This window comes from Calypte anna, chromosome 1, assembly GCF_003957555.1.
Source record: "Calypte anna isolate BGI_N300 chromosome 1, bCalAnn1_v1.p, whole genome shotgun sequence".
NCBI classification, from domain to species: Eukaryota; Metazoa; Chordata; class Aves; order Apodiformes; family Trochilidae; genus Calypte; species Calypte anna.
This window is the reverse complement of record NC_044244.1, coordinates 64,004,560-64,026,514: the sequence shown is the minus strand read 5'-3', so window position 1 is coordinate 64,026,514 and position 21,955 is coordinate 64,004,560. Positions and strand designations below refer to the sequence as shown.

Genomic DNA, 21,955 nt, shown 5'->3' with positions numbered 1-21,955 from the left:
TACGCAGAAGATGCAGCTTTTTCCTTGCCTACAATACTTATTTTCTGAAGCATTATTTGTGAAAACACAGGCTTGGAGCCCCGAATCTCAGAATGTCAGGCTTGCAGAGAAGATGACCAAAAAATGAAACTAGGAAACAAACAAACAAACTTAAAAAATCAGTAGACAGGGGAAACACTGATAACATCAGCTTATGGTTTGCACAATGAAGGTCACAGACCACACATAAAGCTTAAAGCAGCACTTTACACAGGTTTGGAGAGTACCAGATGCCTTGTCAAGTTTATCCACAGAAACTCCAACCTCTGGTTGTAACATAGAAATAAAATCTGGATCACTTTTGGACGCAGAACTCTCAGGTGTTCTGTACATATATTGAACATGAAATCTCTTCCACCTGGATTTACCATCTGCCTCCCCTGCTTTTTAAATAAAATTACTTCAGTGATTCTACATGTATGCTCTAATCATGCCAGATTATTAAGTCACAATGTGCCACATGCTTCACTGATCTCCTTGTTATGAACCAAAGCTCTTCAGAAAGGTGTATGGTTCAAATCAATAGGCTCTGAAAAAGAGCAACACAGCCTAACAAGCCCTGACAACTTTATCAGTAATGAAACAGCAGAAATAGAACAGAAAGAAATACATATTTTTTTAATGTTTTACCTGGATAAACTATGTTATTACTAAGGAACTCTGTATTTCTGAAACAAGAAAAAAATTTCTTTTCAATTGAAATTCTGACAAAGATTTGGCTTCCCAAGACTGTAAACAGAGAAGAAATTTTAAGACTTTGCATTTAAGCAGAAGAAGAACAGAGTCAACTCTTTGTGAAATCTGCCACAGAGAAAAAGCATTGGGATCACCAGTGTGTGGTGCTACAAGCAAGCTCCTCTCATACAGCATATCACCACAAATCAGAGCTGATTTTCAATAAACCATTTGATTTGAAGAGGAAAAAAAATTTAAGTCCATCCCACCTTTAAATAAGAGGAGAAAAAAAATAATACAGCAAATAACATGCTGCAGCCAGCATAATATTTTCCTCTCTTGTATTTTCTTTCCTGTAGCCAGAAGAAATATAAGTGTCTCAGGAACAAAAATTCACCTGCAAATTCTGAGTTACCGATTACTGTTATACTATTCCCCACTTCATTATTTAAGTCTAAAGTATCAAGATGCTTAGATTTATTTACTTGGCAGCGAGTCCTACATGAGAAAAAGGCAGACTCCCTAGATTAGAAAATAACTCTAAATACCAGTAACGTTAAGCACAATGACATTATGAAGAGTTGTTAATAGTATACCCTTCTTGATCCAGGTATGACAAGAAAAGTTAAGACAGACTATGGTTACACAAGATTTAGCTGCCATTAGGTGAATGGCAGACAGACTGTACAGATCCAATAAGTGACAGCACTGTATTGAAGAAGTAAAATGATAATGAAAATTTTGAATGGATGTGGTTGACCAGAGGAAAAAAAAATACTAATAAAATTAAAAAAAAAAAAAGAAAAAAAATTAAAGCTTCTGCAAAAGATGCCTATTTTACTCCTTCAGACAGGTTAAAAAGACTAGCATCAAGCAGCTGATATATTCCCATGGCACTTAAAAAAAAATTCAACCAAAAAGCATTGCAAAAGCTACTACAAAAATTAACTATACATTAAAGGTTTAAGGTTATTAGAAGCTGGTCAGAAGACTGCAAAAGCAACATCTAATTTGTCCAAAAAACCCCAAACATTGAAACCCAACATAGAAACCCAAAGCCACTGAATATATTGAGTAATGCCCTAAAAAAAGTTGGTGAGCTGTGAAGTAACAGAAACCTTTAAGTGAATCCTGGCTGTCCCAGGAATACTCTAATTTTAATGCAGTGTATTAAAGTACTATTTCAGCCAGCGAGCAACCATTAACTATGGGTTATGTAAGACATGGAGTAAATGCCTTTAAGCTTCCCAGGCTGAGCTAAAATGTGTAAAAGTTGACAGGTAACTTCAAAATCACATTCATCAGTACCACAGAAAGCTAAACTCCTGAGGAACCCAAGACATCAGCAATTGGCTTTGCAGCTGACTCATTGAAGATGCAAGATAGTGAATGTTTGAATATATAATTAATGAAAACTACTGGATTGTAAGTGACAGATACATTTTTAGGAAACAAAGCTGGAAGAGAAGAGAAAACTGAAGAAATACTGCCTGGAACACAAGAAGGCTAAAGTACTTCTATGTATAAAAAAAAGTAATGGTAAGTAGAACTAAATATCACCTCAAAACATGATGGCATGTCCTCATCTTGGACACTATATCCATCTCTGAAAATATTAAAACTAACTTGGAAACAGAAAGGAAAAACAAAAACATTAATGACCAACTGCACAAAAAATTACTTGCATGTTTATTTTAGCATAAGAAAAAAACACACATGAAACTAAAAGAAACACACTTAAAGGCAGTAAGAGCAAACACTCAATGCAGAACATCTTAGTATTCATAAAAACATTAGGACAGAATAAAGTACCAAAATCAAAAGCTTAAAAGAATTAAAAAAGAAAAAAAAAGGCACTTGTGGGAGAGGCTATACCTTTTATGCCTACATAGTAGGCATAATCCTAGTAGAATTAACCAGATACACTCTGACACATAAACACTTAGATTCTCTATTTAAGACTATTCACCGCACACTAGGCTGAAAATAAACACTTGTGAGGATAAACTTTAATATTTCTGGCCCCCCCAAAAAAACAAAAAACAAAAAACCACTGACCTTCTACAAGCAATGGCACTCTCACAGTCTGCTCCAGAAAGAGAGCATTGCCATAGCACTATAAAATCCCACCACCACGGCCAGAAGCCAGTGGGTATCCAGTAGGCAAGTCTAGCATAGATGTAACTTGAGTCGTCTGAGAGGCTACTCCCCAGTCTTTATCCAGAAGTAATCTGTATCAGCTCTGTTGTGCTGATACAGCTCCCAAGAGGCCCCATCAATAGATGCAGCAGCTACACCTGTCACCAGACTTTTTAATACACTCCTCACTACCTGTGATATCTGACTGGCACCAGCTTACAACCTCCAACATCAATTTGTACAGCAGAAAGGTATCACTCCTTTACCCTTGGTAATGTGGCCACTGTATATGAATGCCTGAATGCTTCTGTAGAATTGTCAGGTGTGTATTTGGTGGCTAAGAGCAAGATGGAGAACTTTGCATGGCCTGCCAGAGATGACGTGCATGATCTACTGTGCAGCATCTTGCAAAAATGCTCCCAGGACAACCTCCTGAAGTGGGACAGGGCATTCCTCTCCCTGCACACCCAACCTGCACCTGCTACTCTCAGCTGACAGTGAGGTATAGCACACTAGACAATCCATAAACATTACCTACAACCCTAGAGATTTAGGTGAGGCTTTCCAGGCTACCGTACAGAATCTCAGCCACTCATCACACTTTTTGACCCATAAGAGTCTAAGGAGATCTTGCTTCCCAGGCAAATCACTAATTAGGACCCTGATACAACAACCAGCCCATTCTTGTGTAATGCACCTGGTGTGATGACACAGCTTCCTTATCTCCCCCACTCTAGGAGGTGGAGCACTGAATAGTACATCTGCTTTGCTGATGCTTTCCAAATAATTGCTTCCATTTCATCATGACACAGAAGAGCTTCAGTGTGGATTCCTACTCCAGCCAACTTCTTAAGGACAGCTTAGCACAGTCATCCATTCACTCTAGCACCCATTCCCTGCTTTCCCAAATGCTGACATCCTCACCAACTCTCTTAACTTGACAGCAACAAAGATTCTTCCAGTTAATTCTGTAATAATATATACAGGAAATTATTTTCTTTCCATTTGGAAAAATTGTATTGGTTGCTCTTTGGGTACAGGCAGAACTGAAACAACTGCTGTCATCAATGGCTACTAGTGAATTATGTGTCATGCAGCAGATCTGCTCAGACACAGACAAGCACTTATGCATAAATTAGAAGCTTACACTACATGAATGATTATAATCTTTTAAGTAAAAGATGACTCAAGTAATTAGTTTCATTTATGATAAATCCTCCCGCAGACCAACCTTAGCTTTTCTGTTCCATGAGTTTTTTCAGATATAATTTACACAAGCATGGCAATGGCTGAGATCATCAAATCCAAAAAAATTGCTTTGAACTTGACAATCCTATACATGACAGACCTTAGTCTATACATTTAGTGAAAGGTAACATCAAATTCTTATTATACTAAAACATGTGGTAAGATACATGCAATTTCCATATTGCAGGCAGCAAAAATGACACATCACATTTTGAGAATTTGCTTACACTTGGTAATGATTATATTCCAATCAAAAGCAAACATTCTGTAACAAGTGCAAGAAAAAGCCACTTCATGCAAAAGAATTTTATAAATTTAAAAATCAACAAGTAATAGTGTAGTGTACAAGCATTACAACATTTGCCTTTTGGAAACCAGGCAATCCTTTGCTAGGCTATCCTTTGCTAGCTAATCATTTATGTGACGTTACTAGGTAACATCTTATTGCTAACTGATGAGGTCTCACAAAGAAATGAAACTTTAGAATAAGATATAAACTATTAGCATTTAGCACTGTTTGAATTTTTTTAAGCAGTTACTCTTATGCAAACTAGGTTAAAAATCAATAGAGATATCATGTTACAAAAACACATTAAGTAGGTATAAATGAAAACAGAAAATGTCAAAGAGCCTAAATATATTGAGAAACACCCAGAGGATTACATTTAGGAAATACACATAATCTTGTTTGTAACAGAATTGCTGGTTTACTTTGCAAGCCACTGTTGCAAATTCAGTTTAGGATTTAAAAACTTATAGCTGAATAGCAAACAATTATTTTTTGCAGATTTGTAAGTTACAAAAAACAGACAGAAGAGAGAGAAAACCCAATTAGCATTTTATAGAAGTCACTCCCAAATTTGTATAATTGCATACCACCTGTTACATTTACTCTACAAAGGTGGGAGAGGGGAAGTTACCTGAGGGCAAGGTATTCAGACAAAAGGCCCCTATTCCTGATGAAAGCAAGTGGTCAGTTGCCACGGCTTCTGAGAAGCTTCTGGTACCCATTTTGGTAGTAAGGTTATTCACAGCAAACCAATCTCCACCAGAGCCAGCTGGGATCGCTGCAGGGAACGGGACACAGGGGACACACAAGGGATCAAGTTCAAAGGGAAAGAGGAGTGATACAATAATGTAAGAGAGTTTTAACTAAAGATAACTGCAGTTACAACAGTTTGTTACAAATCATGATATTACAGAACCAAAAAGGAAACAGACTTGTGTAAAACACTAGATTCCCAGGAGAATATGCCTTGATGTCTGATACTAAAGCACTGCAGTCATGTTTAAATGAACAGCTTATGGCTAAAAATGCAATCATGCAGAAAAAGTCTATATAATATAGCCAAGTGGTTTCAGATAGACTCAGTAAGTATATTTGGAACGTGAGAAGGAAGATAGCCTGGAGATAAGAGGTTTTTATTTTGTTTTGAAATGGGAGACAGATTTTCAGTTTTCTTTTGCTTAGCCTCAGATTTTTCAGCCTACATTGTCTCCATTCACAGTGTCTCAACTTCACCCATTCACAAGCAGCACTAGAGAAACATGACTCCACAGAGGTAAGGCAATGCAACCTGGATTTATTTTGGAGTTTGGAGCACACATTCTGATTTTGAGGCTATGAAATTTTGGTACATTAACCTTCTCAAAAATTAAAAAAAAAAAAAACAGAACAGTTAATTTGGCAAACCATATGGTAATTTTAAAAAGAGAAAATTTTTTTGTTGTCTTCATTTTTAAGAGAGAGCTCAGCCTAAATACAGTTAATTCAAACACTTTTAGCCTTTTGGGTACAATAAAATACAAGAATTGGGGCAGCAGAGCCCTTAGTAGGAAGCTTGCTGAGGTATTTGAGTGTTTCAGAGCCTTAACACTAAGTGGATTACAGATATGTCATTACAAATTACTGTTTTTTTAAAAGATCTCCAGATCTTCAGCAATGGAAGCAACATGAAAATTGAAAGCAACCCCATGACTTTCAGATTGCTGGGGAGCTGTATCCTGATGTTGTTTCCTTGGGAATCAGCTAACAGAAGAATACAACCTCTCAGCAAAAATATGAGTTCTGGTATCTCAAGCTGCATGGCAGAGCTGCCACAGAATCTGTGCTGGGGTTATGCTTCACACAACAAGGCTCTCACATCCACACAGGGGAGCCAGGGAAGGACTAAAAGCTTTTTTCTTATGTAAGGAGGAGAGAATGAAACAACCTGAACAATAGCATTAGCACCCCCTCCACTGAGGTGTACAAAGAACTCCTCCCAGAGCTACAGGACTGAGAAACTTGGGTTTCCTTGCAAGCAGAGAAAAACTAGATGTGCTGTGTCATTACTTCTTAGCAGTTCTCATGATTTGCAAACAAGCATGAAAGAAATAACTTTGTGTAAGCATTTGTAATTTCATTAATAATAATTTCAACAGAAGTTCTCACCTCTGCTCAATTTCCTTGTACAAACAAAGCAAAAAATAAAACAAAGTACAACTGAACAATCACCTTTCTTCATTAAAGTTATGTAGTCCATACTTTTATACCTCTTTAATATAAAACAAAATCAACCAAAAACCCAAAACCTAAACAACCAAGGCTTTGGCAGGAGAAATACCAAAATTCAAAAATATAATTGTAGGCTTTGTTTTGATTCTTACACACTCCATAATAATTTGATCATAAGGCACAATTTTATTCCTCATAGGCTTCATTTAAATGCTCTTTTTCCTAAGGATGCTTCATGCTAGTGTATCACCTACTTGAACACAAAGTCATGGTCAACATTATTTTCACCCTGAAATTTATTTCCCACCAAAAATACTGTGAGAATAAAGACAATTATCGCATCCTATACAAGTAAAATGCTACTGATTAATTCCTGTTGATTCTGCAAATGCATTATTTTTATTATATCTACACAGGAGTTCAAAGTTGCAAGAGAACTTTATTGTACAAATAAGACAGCTGCAGAATCAGCATCCAGATATATAATACATTTCTAAAAAATAATGTAAAGCAAAATAAAACAAAAACAAAATAAAAAACCAATAAAACTCAAATTCTGAGTTTGTTTTATTAACCCATATGCTTCTGAAAGTCTAAGAGATATTCCTCAGATGCAACACAAGATTTAAGAGATTTGAATCTTAATGAGTATAATGATTAAGAATTCTACCAGCAAATACATTTATTGCTGATTTATCTCCAAAATACCCTTAAAATTTCACAAAGCAACACAGGAATTTCAGTTTGGCTTTTTTGGGAGATGCTCTGTTACAAAAGCTTAAAATACAATATGACGCATGTAACTATTAACAAAAACAGAAGAAAGTGAAAGTTCTTTCTTTTTATTAAAAAGGTATTTATTGATTTCTTTATGCTCTTGAGAACACTGCCAACACATTCACACAGACAAAATCGTTGCCATGAAGTCTCCAGTTAAATACAAAAAGCACTGAATTTCAAACATAAGGGAATTTAAGAAATACAGGATTATAATGAAACTTTAAATTTTTCTCTCTCCTCATTCTCTTCTGTCATCCCAAGCAGTTCTAATATGCTACCTGTCCTTTTTCAGACTCATTCTTTCACTAGATGCAGCACAGACATTATGATAATGCTTTTCTTAAGCATCCAGATTCAATACAGGTTCATTCAGAACAATGTAAATTATTATGTCTATGTTGTGTTTTGCAATCTTCACACATAATAAACAAGCCAATAAAGTCAGTCAGGTAGAATACATTTTGTAAAATCTTCAGTACAAGCAAAGAGACAAGTTGTTTCATGCTTATTCTAGGAAAAATATACACTATGTGTGCTTTGGCTGGCTAACAGAAATGGTTAACTCTCACAAAACTAAAGTGCCATAAAAGTGGGATATGAGAAACTGAAAATAACTAAAAATTCTGCTTTTTTGGCTAGTAGCAGAAGTTTCAAAATTCGTCCATGTAATTATGGTTTGGAAGAAACCATCCCATTCTGACTAAATAAAAGTATTACATTGGTAGATACTAGAGGAGTCACCTCAGATCTTTTGAGAGGACAACATCCCTCACCAAACAGGCATATCTTACTGGTATACAAGCAAGGTGATAGGAAGGTCAAATACTTAGGTAAGGTACATATCAGTGAAGTCATCTCAAATAATGTAGCATAGCACTGTTTATAGCAGGATCAGCTGATTCCTGATATTCATACTATGAGTATGGTAATCCTTGAAAAACTAATCTTCATGTGTGTTTTAGACCAACTATTACGTGAAAAAAAAAAAAGCTAAATCTGCAGTTTTCTTCTACTGAGATCTTAGCATTTTTACATCTACTGCTTCAGGTGGTCAAAAGCAAAGAAAGTCTAAGTTCATTAAGAACATTAAGTAATAACACAAAACATTTTGGATTTCTGCCATACCACTTTTAAACCTCTTACTGTTTCCTTTGTGAAAACAGCAAATAAGAGTAAAACAAAATGTTATTTAATCTGAAGTATGTGTTATCATTGGTAACCCTAAGAGTTAATATCTAACTGAGATGAAGAATGCCATATCCAGTGAAGTTGGAAGAGGAAGAGGTAGTTTGCAAGCTCTTCTTCATGCTGCTTACATATGTTTTGATAAACAAAACTGGTTTTCAAAAAAGGCAGATATATTGCAGATGCTTGCACAAAATACTCTTAGACGATTCATTAACTAGAAAGGGAATTTCAGTCACTGACACTAAAAAGCCAAAACCAGAAAATACCTGAAAATACTCATATACAAGTCTGTGTGAGTAATGCCCAAACTGCCAGTATCCTGGATCCAAACAACTCAAGATTCAAACCCCTGTGGTGTAGATGATCATCTTATATCCACAGATAGCTTAACAGCAACAATATTGCAACCTTGCATAGTGTAATCTAGAGCCCTACTGAAAATCTTTACCACCACTATTTTATACACTTGTCTACGAAGTCTAACTGAGGAAAAAGAAGTAACACTGAAGGGCATGTGTATGTATCAGAGAAGAGCAGTGCACAGAAAATCTTGCCACAAAAGGCACTATTCAACAAGGAATCTCTCACAGGTGAAAACATGTAACAGCACATAGGAAGATTCAACACAAGTTTCAGTTCACTGAGGAAGACCTTGACATTAAGAGTAAGTCATCCAAACACTATACAGAATGCTCCTGGTCACAGGGCCTCAATTCATACCTTGTAAAGGATAAAGCCATTACGCAAATACTAGTTTCATTTTAGGGCATGTTTGTCATGATATGACAACACACTGCCATCCACATTCACAAAGAGCATACCTCACACACACAATGTGGAGAGCTGACAAAAAACTCAAGCCTCCAAATGACAAACTCAGCTCTTCAGTTTCACAGACAGCATTATTTTCACATCTTACACCAAGCACCACATAATCTGAGGAAGAACAACAAAGTATTTTGTTCCTCCTCATCTTCTTCCAAATCTTCTTTGAGAAGAGCGGCACATATTGAAGACAAAGGGCATAGTTTGTATTTAAGTTTTTAAAAGACATTGAGAAAACTAAAACTCATGGCCAGATCCTAAAATAAGGTTTGTTACAAGCTGAGTCAGTAGCTCACTGACTGTTCTGAAGCTGTAGCACAACAGTAAGAAAAAGCCTTTTTACAAAAATAAAAAATCATTTATATAGCAAAACTGATCCAAAGTGCATTCAGTTTGGGTCTTTCTCTTCTTCTTGTCAGACCTTAAAAACTCATACCTATGTAAAAACTCTCCCTAGCTGGCAAATGTAGAATGATAAGGTTTCTTCACAGCACTAGTGTCCATATCAGCTCATCTAAAAGCACTATAAACTGCTAAATGCAAACTACCCTGCTGAATCACACAACTTTTAAATGTGCATATATAGTATCTAGACAGTGACAGCACTGAAAAATATTAACACATGAGTAACAGATATTGCAGCAACCTTCATGTAAATAGTGCTAAATCCATTATGATTTTGGGGAGCTGGACAGGATGACCAACAGAGATCCTTTGCAGTCTCAACCAATAGGAGTCTGTGATTTATGGAAAAAAAGGAAAGCACTCTCTGTTATTTGAAATATGTACTCGATCTGTTTGTTGTTTTTTTAAAGAGATACAATCTGGGTTTTTTTGGTTTTTTTTTAAATAAAGAGATACAATCATCAAAAATGAAAGTATACCAAGGTAACAGTGTAATTCTTTCCACTCTTCCTGTTTTATATATGGAGTTTTCATCCTGCCACTAATAACTGCTTTGTCAAAGATGGCAAACAGGCATCTATCTGTTTCAAGGAACTATGAAAACTGCAGAACAGGAACCAACAAAATATTAGAGTGTAAAGAAGAGAAAGTGTCCTTTGACACCCACTGTATTACAGGAAATTTCTCATGTATTTGGCTCCAGATGGAAACAGTGTGTAAAGCCTACCTTAATCATGTTCCTAGAAAACACAGAAAGAAAATCCTGAAATAAAGAATAGCAGTATAATTTTTGTTGAAAAAACAAGTTCCTGAAATTTAGAAAGCCACCAGATTTACAGTTGCTTATGTCACCCAAATTCTGTTTCCTTGTGTAATCAGCTTCTGCAACTGGTGAAGCACCAGTTCTGCTGGGAGAAAAGGGACTTAACAATAATACTATCCATATTTTAGGAAGCAAACGCACTCTTTTGATGTCAACATAGTGTGGATCACAATACTCAGCCTTACTTCGCAAACCTCAGATTGTTAGATATGTCTAGTAAGTTTTTTAAAGTGATGGAAGCTGTCACAATCAACCGACATAGTCTCATTGAATATGCATTATCACAATACACAAGAAAGCAAACATAGATTTATCAGCACTAAAGAGCATGTAATTCTAATCTAAGTTTATATGACCTGGCTCATGTTACTCACGCTCAGTGTCTGGACACATTTTAGACTTTAACCTGTAGCACAAAGACTACAGTTCACTGCTCTTTCCATACAGCTTACTAAACAGCACTGTAGGAAGTGAGATGTATCATTAAAGTAAGTCCAGTGAACCCATGCACATTGCTTGTTAGAAAACTCAAGGCTGATGACATTCTCATATTGCATTTCCATTCCCAGAGTGCTCAGTTATTTTCATGTGAAGACAAGATTTCTTTACCAGCATTCCCAGCTACAAACCTCATGAGTAGGGTGGAGGAGAAAATTACTAATGCTTCCTACATTGTCTTCAATGGAGAGACAGCAAAGGATTTGGAACAAGAATTTTGTTTTCCTTGAGCACCATCAAGAGATTTGTCAAATGACAACCTGTCATCACACTTCATTTTCCCTGTGTATTAGCACTGATGAAAACAGACTTCAGAAAACAAAAAAACAAACAAAACAAACAAAAAACAACACAAACCACAAAATTTGAATAAAACATTTTGACAAAAAAAAGCAAATAAGGGATGAAAATTTCAGGTTCCATTTTTTTTTAATTTATAAAAGTAAGCTCTGAAGATTAACAAAGCAGTGGTATCTATCACAGACCAAGTACCTAACAGGTTTTTGTCTATATAAAACACAAGACAAATGTAGTGTGGCTTTTTGAAATGGTATCAGTGAGAGTGCACCTGCTGCAGCTTTTCCATCTTTTGAGTGCACGACACAGACAGCTACAGAATTTTACAGTCCGAGGTGGGTGTTGCTTGGTTTGGGGTTTTGTTTGTTTGTTTGTTTGTTTGCTTGCTTTTTGTTTGGCTGGTTTTTTTTGTTTTTTTTTTTTGTCGTTGTTGCTGTTTTAACCCCCGAGGCACGTCAGGTATGATATCAGCCACTCAGAAAACGTCGCACTTACTTCATCCCTGTGCGTGCACCAGAACACACCTCTTTTGTCACCTGTCCCCTCACCTGCGCCCGCAAGCGCGCAGATACCGCGACTGGACCCGCAAGGACACACGTTCCGCTCCCACATAGTCGCCAGCAAGCGAACGGGGGACGGCCTATGGACCCTTCCCCCTCCGCCCCTGCCTATAAATCACGACAGGGTTTGGGGTTTTCCCTCCTGCCTTTTCCCCGCTCCCCCTCGCACACCTTCTCGCCAACAGGGCCGCGATGGGGGCACCCCATGGGACGCCCTCAGCGCTCCCCGCCACGGGGTTCGGCAGTCGCCTCCCGGGGGGTAGTTCCGGGCGCGGCGAGGGCGGGCACCGTCTGCCCGCCTGGGAGGCGACCAGAGCCCGGCGGTGACTCACTCGGAGACTCCCTTCTGCGCGAACCAGACCAAGCCCCCTCTTCGCCTCGGGGGTTGCCCCGCACACCCACCCCCTGCGCCGCCGGGCCCCGAACGAGGGTACCAGGGAATATTCACACGGCTGTCACGGCCGGACAGGCGCACAGAAGCCAGTCGGCTGGCCGCCCCCTCCGCCTCCACATCACCCCAAGGAGACGGCTGCAGGTCTACCCTCTGTGGGCTGAATGAAGCTCGCCCACCTTCCCTCAGCTCCAGGCCCAGGGGGTGCGGAGCCGGGAGCTGCGGTCGCCGCCCCCCCGCACACCCCTCAAACCTAACCGGGGCACGGCGCCCCACTTACCTGGAGAGATGCTTCAGGATCTGCTTCTTGATAATCCCCGCCATGGTGTTGGCCGGCCCGCGTCCCTCACGACAACCGGCCGAGACCGCGAGATGAGACGCGCCTCATCCCTTTGCCTTCCCCTGCCGGAGGAGGGGAGACTGCCGGGAGCGGAGTCGCTGCCTCCCCTCACGTTCATTCGACGCCCGCCGCCATCTTGACTGCAGCATCGCCTAGAGACGAGGGGCGGGAGCGGCAACGGGGAGGGCCGGACCGGCAGCCACCGCCCCACGCTGGTAGCGGCAGTGCCGGGCGGGCGTGGAAAGGACAGCTCCTCCCTTCATCTCGCAGGGACCGTCAGAAGCAGCCGCAGCACGACGGAGGTCTGCGCGCTCAGGCCAGACGTCCCGGCTCAGCGCCCGAAGCCTCCACCCGCCCCTGGCTTCACCGACCGCCTCGTCTGCGCTTTCAGCGGCTGCTTCTTTCTTACCTCTTCAGTCCTTCATCTCTACAAAACTCTTTTGTCCGCGTCTGTAGCTCCTTCCCTCCTCCCACCTGTGGAGTGTCCCCCATGGGGCCCGGCCTCCCAAGCACCTTTCTGGCCGCTGCCGACTGTTATTTTTGCTGACCATGGTACGAACTGCCACCTAGAGGTGTTATGTGTAACAACAACAAAATTGGATCGTATAACAGGAATTCCTTTTGATAAAAAGTGTGTATCACCTACGTTCATTTGTACTTGGCGTTAATACCTGCATGTCATGCAGGTATATACCCACTGATCTGCAGAGCTGCTTCACAGAGGCATTATTTAAGGTTTTCCAGATAAATTCCATTACTTTAGCTCTTTCTTAATACATTCACCTTGAGGAACCAAGTGAGACAATTTATCCTCTTTATACCTGTGTTTTATATGCAATATTCCTTTACGGGCACAAAAAAAAAAAAAAAAACAAAAAACAAAAACAAGCAAAAAGCAAAAAACAACAACCCTAAAATTTGTTTCCATCCAGGATCCCCAAAATCATTCCAAAATGATACACCAAGCGAGCAAACAACCCCAGAAGCAACAAAGTCCACCCTGCCCAGAGGTCTTCCAGAGGAAGGTGAAGGAGTTGCTCAGGTAGCAATCCGTCATCGCACACTCACACGCCTTCTCCTGGGCCTGATCCTCCTGCCCCAGCTGAGCACCAGGGTGGCTACTTGCTCCCACAGTACCACACAAAAGGAACGAGGAAATATAAAGGAACTTACTGGCAGAAACTTAGTCTGGTAGTCTGACAATAAGTTAATGTATATGTAATATTTTGCTTAACTTGAATTTCTAAGCAATTACACAAATCTCCCGAACTGTAAAATCAGGTTGTTTCATCTAAGCACATCTAAGCCTATGAGTTATTTTGTTTTTTTAATTTTGAGATAATAGCTTATCACAATGCAGCAAAATTTCCCAGTCAGTAAAAAAAAAAAAAAATGTCCTGTTATAATTCTGTTTCTCCAGTAAACCTCTTCTCTGTGGCTTCCACATTCAGAAAATGTATTTTGAAGAATTTCAGTGGTAGGGTAACCAAGTACCCTTGTAGGTAGGGTAACCAAGTACCAGTTGTATTAAACGGAATAAGGACAAAATTAGCAATTGTAAAACTAACCGAATTCTCAGATGTGACATCTGTGTGAAGAGTGGATTGTTGGCCCTAGAATATAATAATATAGAGTGGCAGAGGAAAGAAATCAGATACTATTTTCTTTGCTTCTCATATACATAACATATTAATGACTTACAGGCAATGAACCAAATCCCTAAGGACTTTTAAATGAGAACTATAAAGCAGTGAAGCAGTAACAGATGAAAAAATAGGTCAGGAGATGAACATTTTCAATTGATTTTTCCAGGCATTTAAAAATCAGCCAGTTGTGTAATACTGACCTCATATTCTTCAGAGAGATTTTAAAAGTGGGAATGAGCTATATATGAAGCTAATACTTTTATTCCTGTTTTAAGACCAATTTTCTCAGCGAGGTGAAAAATCTTCCGATATCTTGGAGAAATTATATTCATCATAATGATGGATCAGCTTCTGCCCTTCAGCATCACCTAGATAAAGAAAGGCGCATGGAGTTCCATTTATGGATGGTAAGTCCAGGGTAACACCCACCTGTGCCAGGGTCAAAGAATGCAGTAACTTCTTCCTCAAGGATAACTTTCTTTGGATGCTCTGAACTACTTGCAAATACTGTAGCTGGCTCTGTTTTGTCCTTCTGAGGCTGCAGGTTCCCACAGAGCAGAGCAAATAAGCAGCTATGTGTTTTGCATAAGGTGTGCAGGTAGAGTTTGACTTCATACAGCCATGTGGATTTGTTAACTGTAAAAGCTGGAATGGAGTCAAGAGAGAAAAAGCCAAACAAGCATTCTGATTTGGTTTCAGTGAATGTTTTATTTCATATTCGCAGAGTGAGAATTTCATTGTGGCTTTATATGGATAATATAAAAGATAATGGTTTGTCTTCAAATGCAGATGTGCAAGGCTTCAGCAGTCTGATGGATCATTACTTAAAATGCATCACACCGTATCAGTTCTGTGCTACTGCAGGGGGCAGCATAGAATATTTGCTACCATGTGGATAATTGAAAGTCATATTTATGTGTCCTTGCTGTGTTACTGCTACTTAGCAGTATCTTTCTTAGATACTCCACCAACAGCAGGAGAAAGGATAATCAGAAGCATCATTACAAACAGATTTTAAATATGTATTTTAACAACTACACATAAATCTAAGTGCACTGTTAAAAGCCTGGCACTTGTCCAGTAGGTTCTTTAGAAGAAAAAAGATACAAGGCATTGAATGAAAACAGATGAAACCTAATAGAACTGGACCTAGGATTTAAAAGATAAAAAGTAATAATTATATTCCAGGTTTCACCTTTGTTTTAACAAGGCAAAATTTAGCAATAGCTATAATGATTTTTTGTGTGTCTAAATCACACTTCTAAGAATTTTATATTATTAAAAAAAGCATAATATGTGATTTTAAGAGTAATATTTTGTTTTTTCTGTAGCACTGTGAATACCCAAAGCATGTCACAATTCTATATATTGTGCATTCTGAGGTTTATTTACAAAACCAAATTTTACTATTACTAGATCTGCCAGTGGGCAAAGGAGAACAAACAACACTTTACAGTGTTCTTTAAAAGAATACAGAAACTGCTGAACTGGAAAAATGCTTTTGCTAATTCCTGTGACCTCTCCTCAAGAGCCAAATAATATATCTGCTAGAGCAGGGATTAAGGATGCTGTCCTTAAGATACTGACAAAGCATGTAAAGAGGATTGGTCTAAAATCAGATTGTCAAGCTTTTTGATGAACATACTGGCTCCTGGAAAAGATATTTGATATTTCTTAGGGCAAACAGTCATCATCATATAGAGCAGCAGTTAATTTTAGGATCTCATATTTTCAGGAAAGCAAATTGCATACAGGTACAATGTCGATGCGGTAGTCATGGACACTGCACACGACCAATATGATCAAGCATATGCCACTTTATTGCCAAAATAGCTCAGTTTATATATTCTTTCTGGCTCTTGCTCATGCGTAAGCTACTTGTTGATTGGTTAGGATGTGCTGTCCATGCGCCTAAAGCAATAATTCGATTGGATAAGGTCTTCTGATCACACAAAGATTCTCTCTGCCAATATTCTATCTTAAATCCTGCTTTCAGTCACATATACCCAACTTTATTCTGCTTTTTTGTGCTTGCTTCATCAGACTTTTAACAACTTTGTTTCTTCACTACATCCTTGAGGTTTGCTGTGCTTTTAATATCCTTGAGGTTTGCTACTTGCACAGGCCCCTGACTCATAGATTAATAGTCTCATTGTTTCTGGATTGTTCATTATGTGTCCATTGCTTTCTAAATATCCCACAGTACAAAACTGTAATTCACTTCCTATTTTATTGGATAACAAGGAAGGCAGCAGTGATGGCAAGTAAAACATATGTAAAGTAAAATTCATCATAAAGACAAGAGCAAGATCCTGCACCTGGTCATCCGACCCATTCCTTATGCTCCTCAGGCAGCACAGGAAATCAGGCTAATGGTGACACCAGCCAAAGGCCAGGCATTACCGAATACCTTATGGCTGGGTGCTGCTGCAGCATGGGAAAGCTGCTTTGCAGGAGTGAGAGATCATGGAGTGAAAAAAAATCCACAGCAGGGAGTGATCAGCATCGCTTTTGGGTGGAGGCAGAACCAGTGGAGAGAGAAGATGACTACACCTTGTGATTACACAAAACTCTGCAACGTGAGATGTTTTTCAGAAAAGAACCCAATTAATTGCCTCATTTTACACAGTGCTTTCTGAACAGGGCTTCAAATCAGAGTGACTGGGTAAACAAGAGGTCCCATTGCCACATCAAAACACGGAGGTGCAGCTGAAGTTGCTGCAGGAACCTTGAGATCAAATAGCTTTTGTTAAGCAATCACAGTGGATTTGGACCTGTATTCACCACAGTAACACAAGAGATTTTTGTGGTGGCAGGGATCATATGTCAAAAATTTTCCTTCTCTCTAGTCCTACCCAGCTCCTCTTGGTGTCCTAATGGGTTCCTTCAGAGAGCTCATCCATCACGTGGTCAGTGCCCTAAGGGGTCCCATGCAAGGCACACTTCCTTTTTTTAAAATCCTACTTTCTTCGGACTTTCCACTGCCTTATATCATCAGACCAGTCAAGACTCGAGGGTTAAGCAAGCTCAGCTCCATTTCTGCATAAGTTACGTGATGATGGTGAGAATAATTTAATACACTTTTGTGCTGACTGGACAGTATTTCAGGTTTTTCAGCAAGTTGGAAGTTTGCAACTTTCCTAAGAAGTTACTTTCTTAAAATTTTCAGCTCCCCTCCAGACTCCTTGTACATTCATAATTCAATGTATTTTGTATGTTCACTCTTACAAAAAGTCAATTTAGATAACATTTGCAGGTAAAGACCCACCCAAATTATTTCCTGAAAAGTGCTGTATACTCATCTGTAGAGAAACATTGTCAACCAGGTGCCTTGAGTTGCCAAAGAGTGGGTGTGAGTCCACCTGTGCCTGATTAGGACAGGCCCCTTTTGGGCATGAGCAAGACCAGGGGGCCAATAAAGGTGGGACACACACCCACAGAAGGCATCTCAGCTCACTCTGGTGCGAGGCATGGAGAGGCCAGCAGCTTGTCGAGCCTCTGGAGCAAGAAAGGCTCTTCCCGCTACACTTCTACCCTGGAAGCGCTGTGTGGTGGCTGGAGTCCTGGAAGAGACCAGCAGCTCGTTGAGCTTCAGGAGCAAGAATGGCTCCTCCCGCTACATTTGGTGGAGAATGCGGGCAACATACAGACGTCTAAAGAAGCAGCAGTGTGAGGAGCTGGCAACAGGAACATTCTCCCTGATTTGAAAAAGTGCCTGGGCTAACACTCTCCCTGAAAGGTATGACCAGCAAGCTCTTTGGATTGGAAACCCCTGAACAGAGGGAAGCCAAGATAAGGGTCCTCTCTTTGGAAACCCCTGAGCAGAGGGAAGCCAGGAGGATGGAATCCCATGGTATGGAATCCCACGGAGGAACCAGAGAAAAAAAAAAATGGAAAAAAAATGGAATCCCATGGAGGAACCAGAAACCCATGAGGAACCAGACATCTCTTTGGAAACCCCTGAGCAAAGGAAAGCCAAGAGAAGGATTCTCTCTTTGGAAGCCCCTGAGCAGAGGGAAGCCAAGAGAAGAGCAGATTCAGGAGGGAGAAGAACAACTCAAAAGGTAGAGACTTTGTGAAAAAGTGCCTGGGCTGACATTGAACGGTTGCCTGAGAAGCTTGGGTTAAATCCCGTAAGTTATAAGTGTATTTTTGTGTAAAAATTCCTGTGTGTAAAAATCCTGTATGTCTAAATCCTGTAAAAGTTATAAGTGTATTTTTTGTGTAAAAAAATCCTGTGTGTAAAAATCTTGTACTCGGTGCCCCCTCGAAGCTCTTAGCTGAGTGTCCCGCGGGGCCCGAAGAAAAATCCTGTATGTCTGTATTCTGTAATCAGTGTTAAAATGTTTGTAAGCTAGGGCAAACCGGGAAAGCTTTGCTGTAAGAAAGGAGAAAAAAAAAAAAAAGGGGGGGGGGGCGGGAAATGTAGAGAAACATTGTCAACCAGGTGCCTTGAGTTGCCAAAGAGTGGGTGTGAGTCCACCTGTGCCTGATTAGGACAGGCCCCTTTTGGGCATGAGCAAGACCAGGGGGCCAATAAAGGTGGGACACACACCCACAGAAGGCACCTCAGCTCACTCTGGTGCGAGGCATGGAGAGGCCAGCAGCTTGTCGAGCCTCTGGAGCAAGAAAGGCTCTTCCCGCTACACTTCTACCCTGGAAGCACTGTGTGGTGGCTGGAGTCCTGGAAGAGACCAGCAGCTCGTCGAGCTTCAGGAGCAAGAATGGCTCCTCCCGCTACACTCATCTGCTGCCATACAAATAAGTTATCTTCAGTCTCTAAGGCATCAATGTAAATTCCTATTCCCAAATCCACTGATTGCCTGTTAAGTTCCTTTATCTAGATGCACGCATCAAATATGACCCCTACATGACATGCTGGGATATTAATACCCAGTGCCACAAAAAAAACCAACAAATGAAACAAACAAGCAAAGAAAAACAACCTGGGCAGAAGTTTTTACTTTTGTAGCATGTCCTTTTTTTTTTCCATAAGAAAAAAATCTCCTTCTACCTGCTCACTACCTGCTCACTTAAAAAAATTCCTGAAAGACAGGTGTAAATACATGCAATACCTGAAATACATCAAAAGGCAAGAAACACCATACAGACGATTTGCTGCATCTTCCTGAACTGGAAATTGCTGTGAAAGCCTATCACAATTCTCAGAAGTTTCCTGGTGTCACCCATATGACCAGAGGCACAGGGAGAAGTCCTTAGCTCCAGCAGGTACCTGCCAAATCCTCAGTCCCAGAATGGGCATCCTCACGTTAATGTGAAGCTCTAGGTGGGTGGCCATCCATAGTCCTCTCCCAGCTGCCACAGACAAGGAGAGGATACAGCCCCTTGCAAAACCTTTAGAATAGGCTTTGCCCCTCCCCCCTCCCTTCTGACTGGCTATGGACAAGGAAAATATGGGAAGAAGGGCTATTATAAGCAAGACATATACCTGGAGGTAATATGTCTGATTTTATTCATCAACAGTGCTCTTTTATAGTGCAGAGAAAACATGACATCATGATAAGATGGATTGTTTTAAAAGCAAGATACAATAAACTAAGATCATGGTTTTGCTAGCTACAAACATTGCTTACAAAATACAGCACTCTACCACAATGAAATATACTGGCTAAGGCCAAAAGTCAATAGAATACATAATCCCTTTATTCAGAGAAAGTGTCCTCCAAATTCCTTATTATCTTTTCTGGTGATGAGCCTTGCCTCATCTTCATTGCTATTTTTGGTTAGCCTTGCATTACAGTGTGGGACCTTGCCTTTTCACTAGCTCTCAGGTCTCTCAAATTATCAAGGTGGCCCTCCACAGCTTTTGTACCAGAAAAACGATATTCAAGAAAGTTGCACAAAACCCAGTTCTGGTCTCACCTGAATACCTCTGAACACATCATCAGAAGAAGGCACAAAGTTGTTTGTCTCAGAAGGAAGCACAAATATGTCCACAGGAGGAATCATAATTTTTAAAATTGCCAATACTGCTTCATCCCCGCAGCAATGTGCACATACCATATACATACATATATATATATATATATATATATTTGTATATACATATATATACATATATATTCTCCACTGCACCCATTTTAGCCTCATATGCAGAAGCTGCAGGACACAGGGACAACACAATCCATTTAATGAAGGGTTCTCCCCTTTGAGAAAGGAGCTAAGAAATAAATTAAGTTTTGCCTTTTCAAGAGCATCGTGTTTGCTCTGCATGACTCCAGAATAAAAACTGCTTAGTCTGTAAGACTGGTGATCACTAATGGCACACTATTGCACATTTGTGTTTCCGGGAGCAGCCACTGCATAGTTTTCTATGCTTACCCACTTTTCAGAAGCCGAACAGCTATGGGTGTCTCATCCCTTGACACTTACCTCTACCTTACAGCCTTTCCTGTCTGCATGCTGTCCTACATCCAATTTTTTACCATCTACAACTGAAAAACTTCTGCATAAACTAGAAAAATAAACAGTTCTACAAGGCTCAGAAATAGTAGCCTATTCTGGAAAACGCAAATCTTAGTTTTATGCAGAGTGGGTTTGACCCAAGCCTAGAGGCTCCTGTGTCCTGCCAGAAGCATCTGTCATCCTACCTGATTTCAGGGCTCTGCCCCAAATTTTCCAAGAACTCATTTTAAAGATATGAGTGGTAAGCATTTATTGTTTATCCAGCCATTAATGACTTTTAATTTTCATGTAATTTCTTTGCCTCTTAGAGGCAGTACCAGCCCCAGGGTAATACCATGTTTCAACATGTAGCATCTCAAATGCCTAGAGAGCAGGGGCAGGTCATTCCGTTCAGGCACTTTTTACCACTTGCAGACTCTGCATGCAGAATATACTCAACCTGTTTTGAAGTAAACATAGATAAAGTCAACAAAGCACGAGCATGCTCAGCACTCTCAGGGCAAATACCCAAAGAGACCCCATGGGCCAGAGGGCATCAATCCACATCTGATCCCTACAAGTTCTCAGTGGTACCAATCTCTTGTCCTCTAGTTCCAGATTTCCTTTAGGATTTTGTGCCTTTTCAGTTGTGTAGTTTTCCTCTTGCACCCTCAAGTCTCCTGAGTCCTTTTCCTCAGGCCTCCTTGCTGCTCCATCCTACAGACTAGCCTTTTTCCTAGCAGTCAGAAGCAGACCTGCCTTTGTCCACAGGCACCTCAGCCCCATCTTCAAGGACTTTAAGAGGTGTGCAGATCACTGCAGATTTGCGACAAGCCGAATGAGAACACTTTTACTTCTGAGGTAGAAAAGACTGGTCCTGTTCTGCCTGAATTCTGCACTGAAAGCAAGGTTTAGCCAGCAGATGTATTGCTCAGTGATGTTATGAGGAGATTTGATGAACTCATGTGTTTTTTTCTCCTTAGCTCTGAGAAAAATGTGTTGCACAGAGGAAAGGTATCTGATGGACACAGCTCTTTTGGTCCACCAGATGCCCTGGCCACAGTGACAGCCAAAGTACCTGTACAGCCAATCTACAGCCAAGAACAGGAAGAAATTAACTTCAGCTCATTGCTGAAACTAGTATATATTAACAGGCTGGCTTTCCAGTACTGTTGTGTCCCCTCTTCCTCAGGGGCATG

General features: G+C 40.1%; 1 protein-coding gene across 3 annotated transcripts in view; it reads right to left on the bottom strand.

The window, feature by feature from the left end:
• The window catches only part of UHRF1BP1L (UHRF1 binding protein 1 like), a 59,020-nt gene extending 46,145 nt beyond the window's left edge, over positions 1-12,875 (bottom strand). For all 3 annotated transcript variants that reach the window (XM_030457571.1, XM_008504510.2, XM_030457597.1), the window contains exon 1: positions 12,646-12,875. In XM_030457571.1, coding sequence (XP_030313431.1) covers positions 12,646-12,689 — 44 coding nt within the window. In that variant the 5' untranslated portion in view covers positions 12,690-12,875. The remainder of the gene's footprint in view (positions 1-12,645) is intronic.
• Between the last annotated feature and the right edge of the window lie 9,080 nt (positions 12,876-21,955).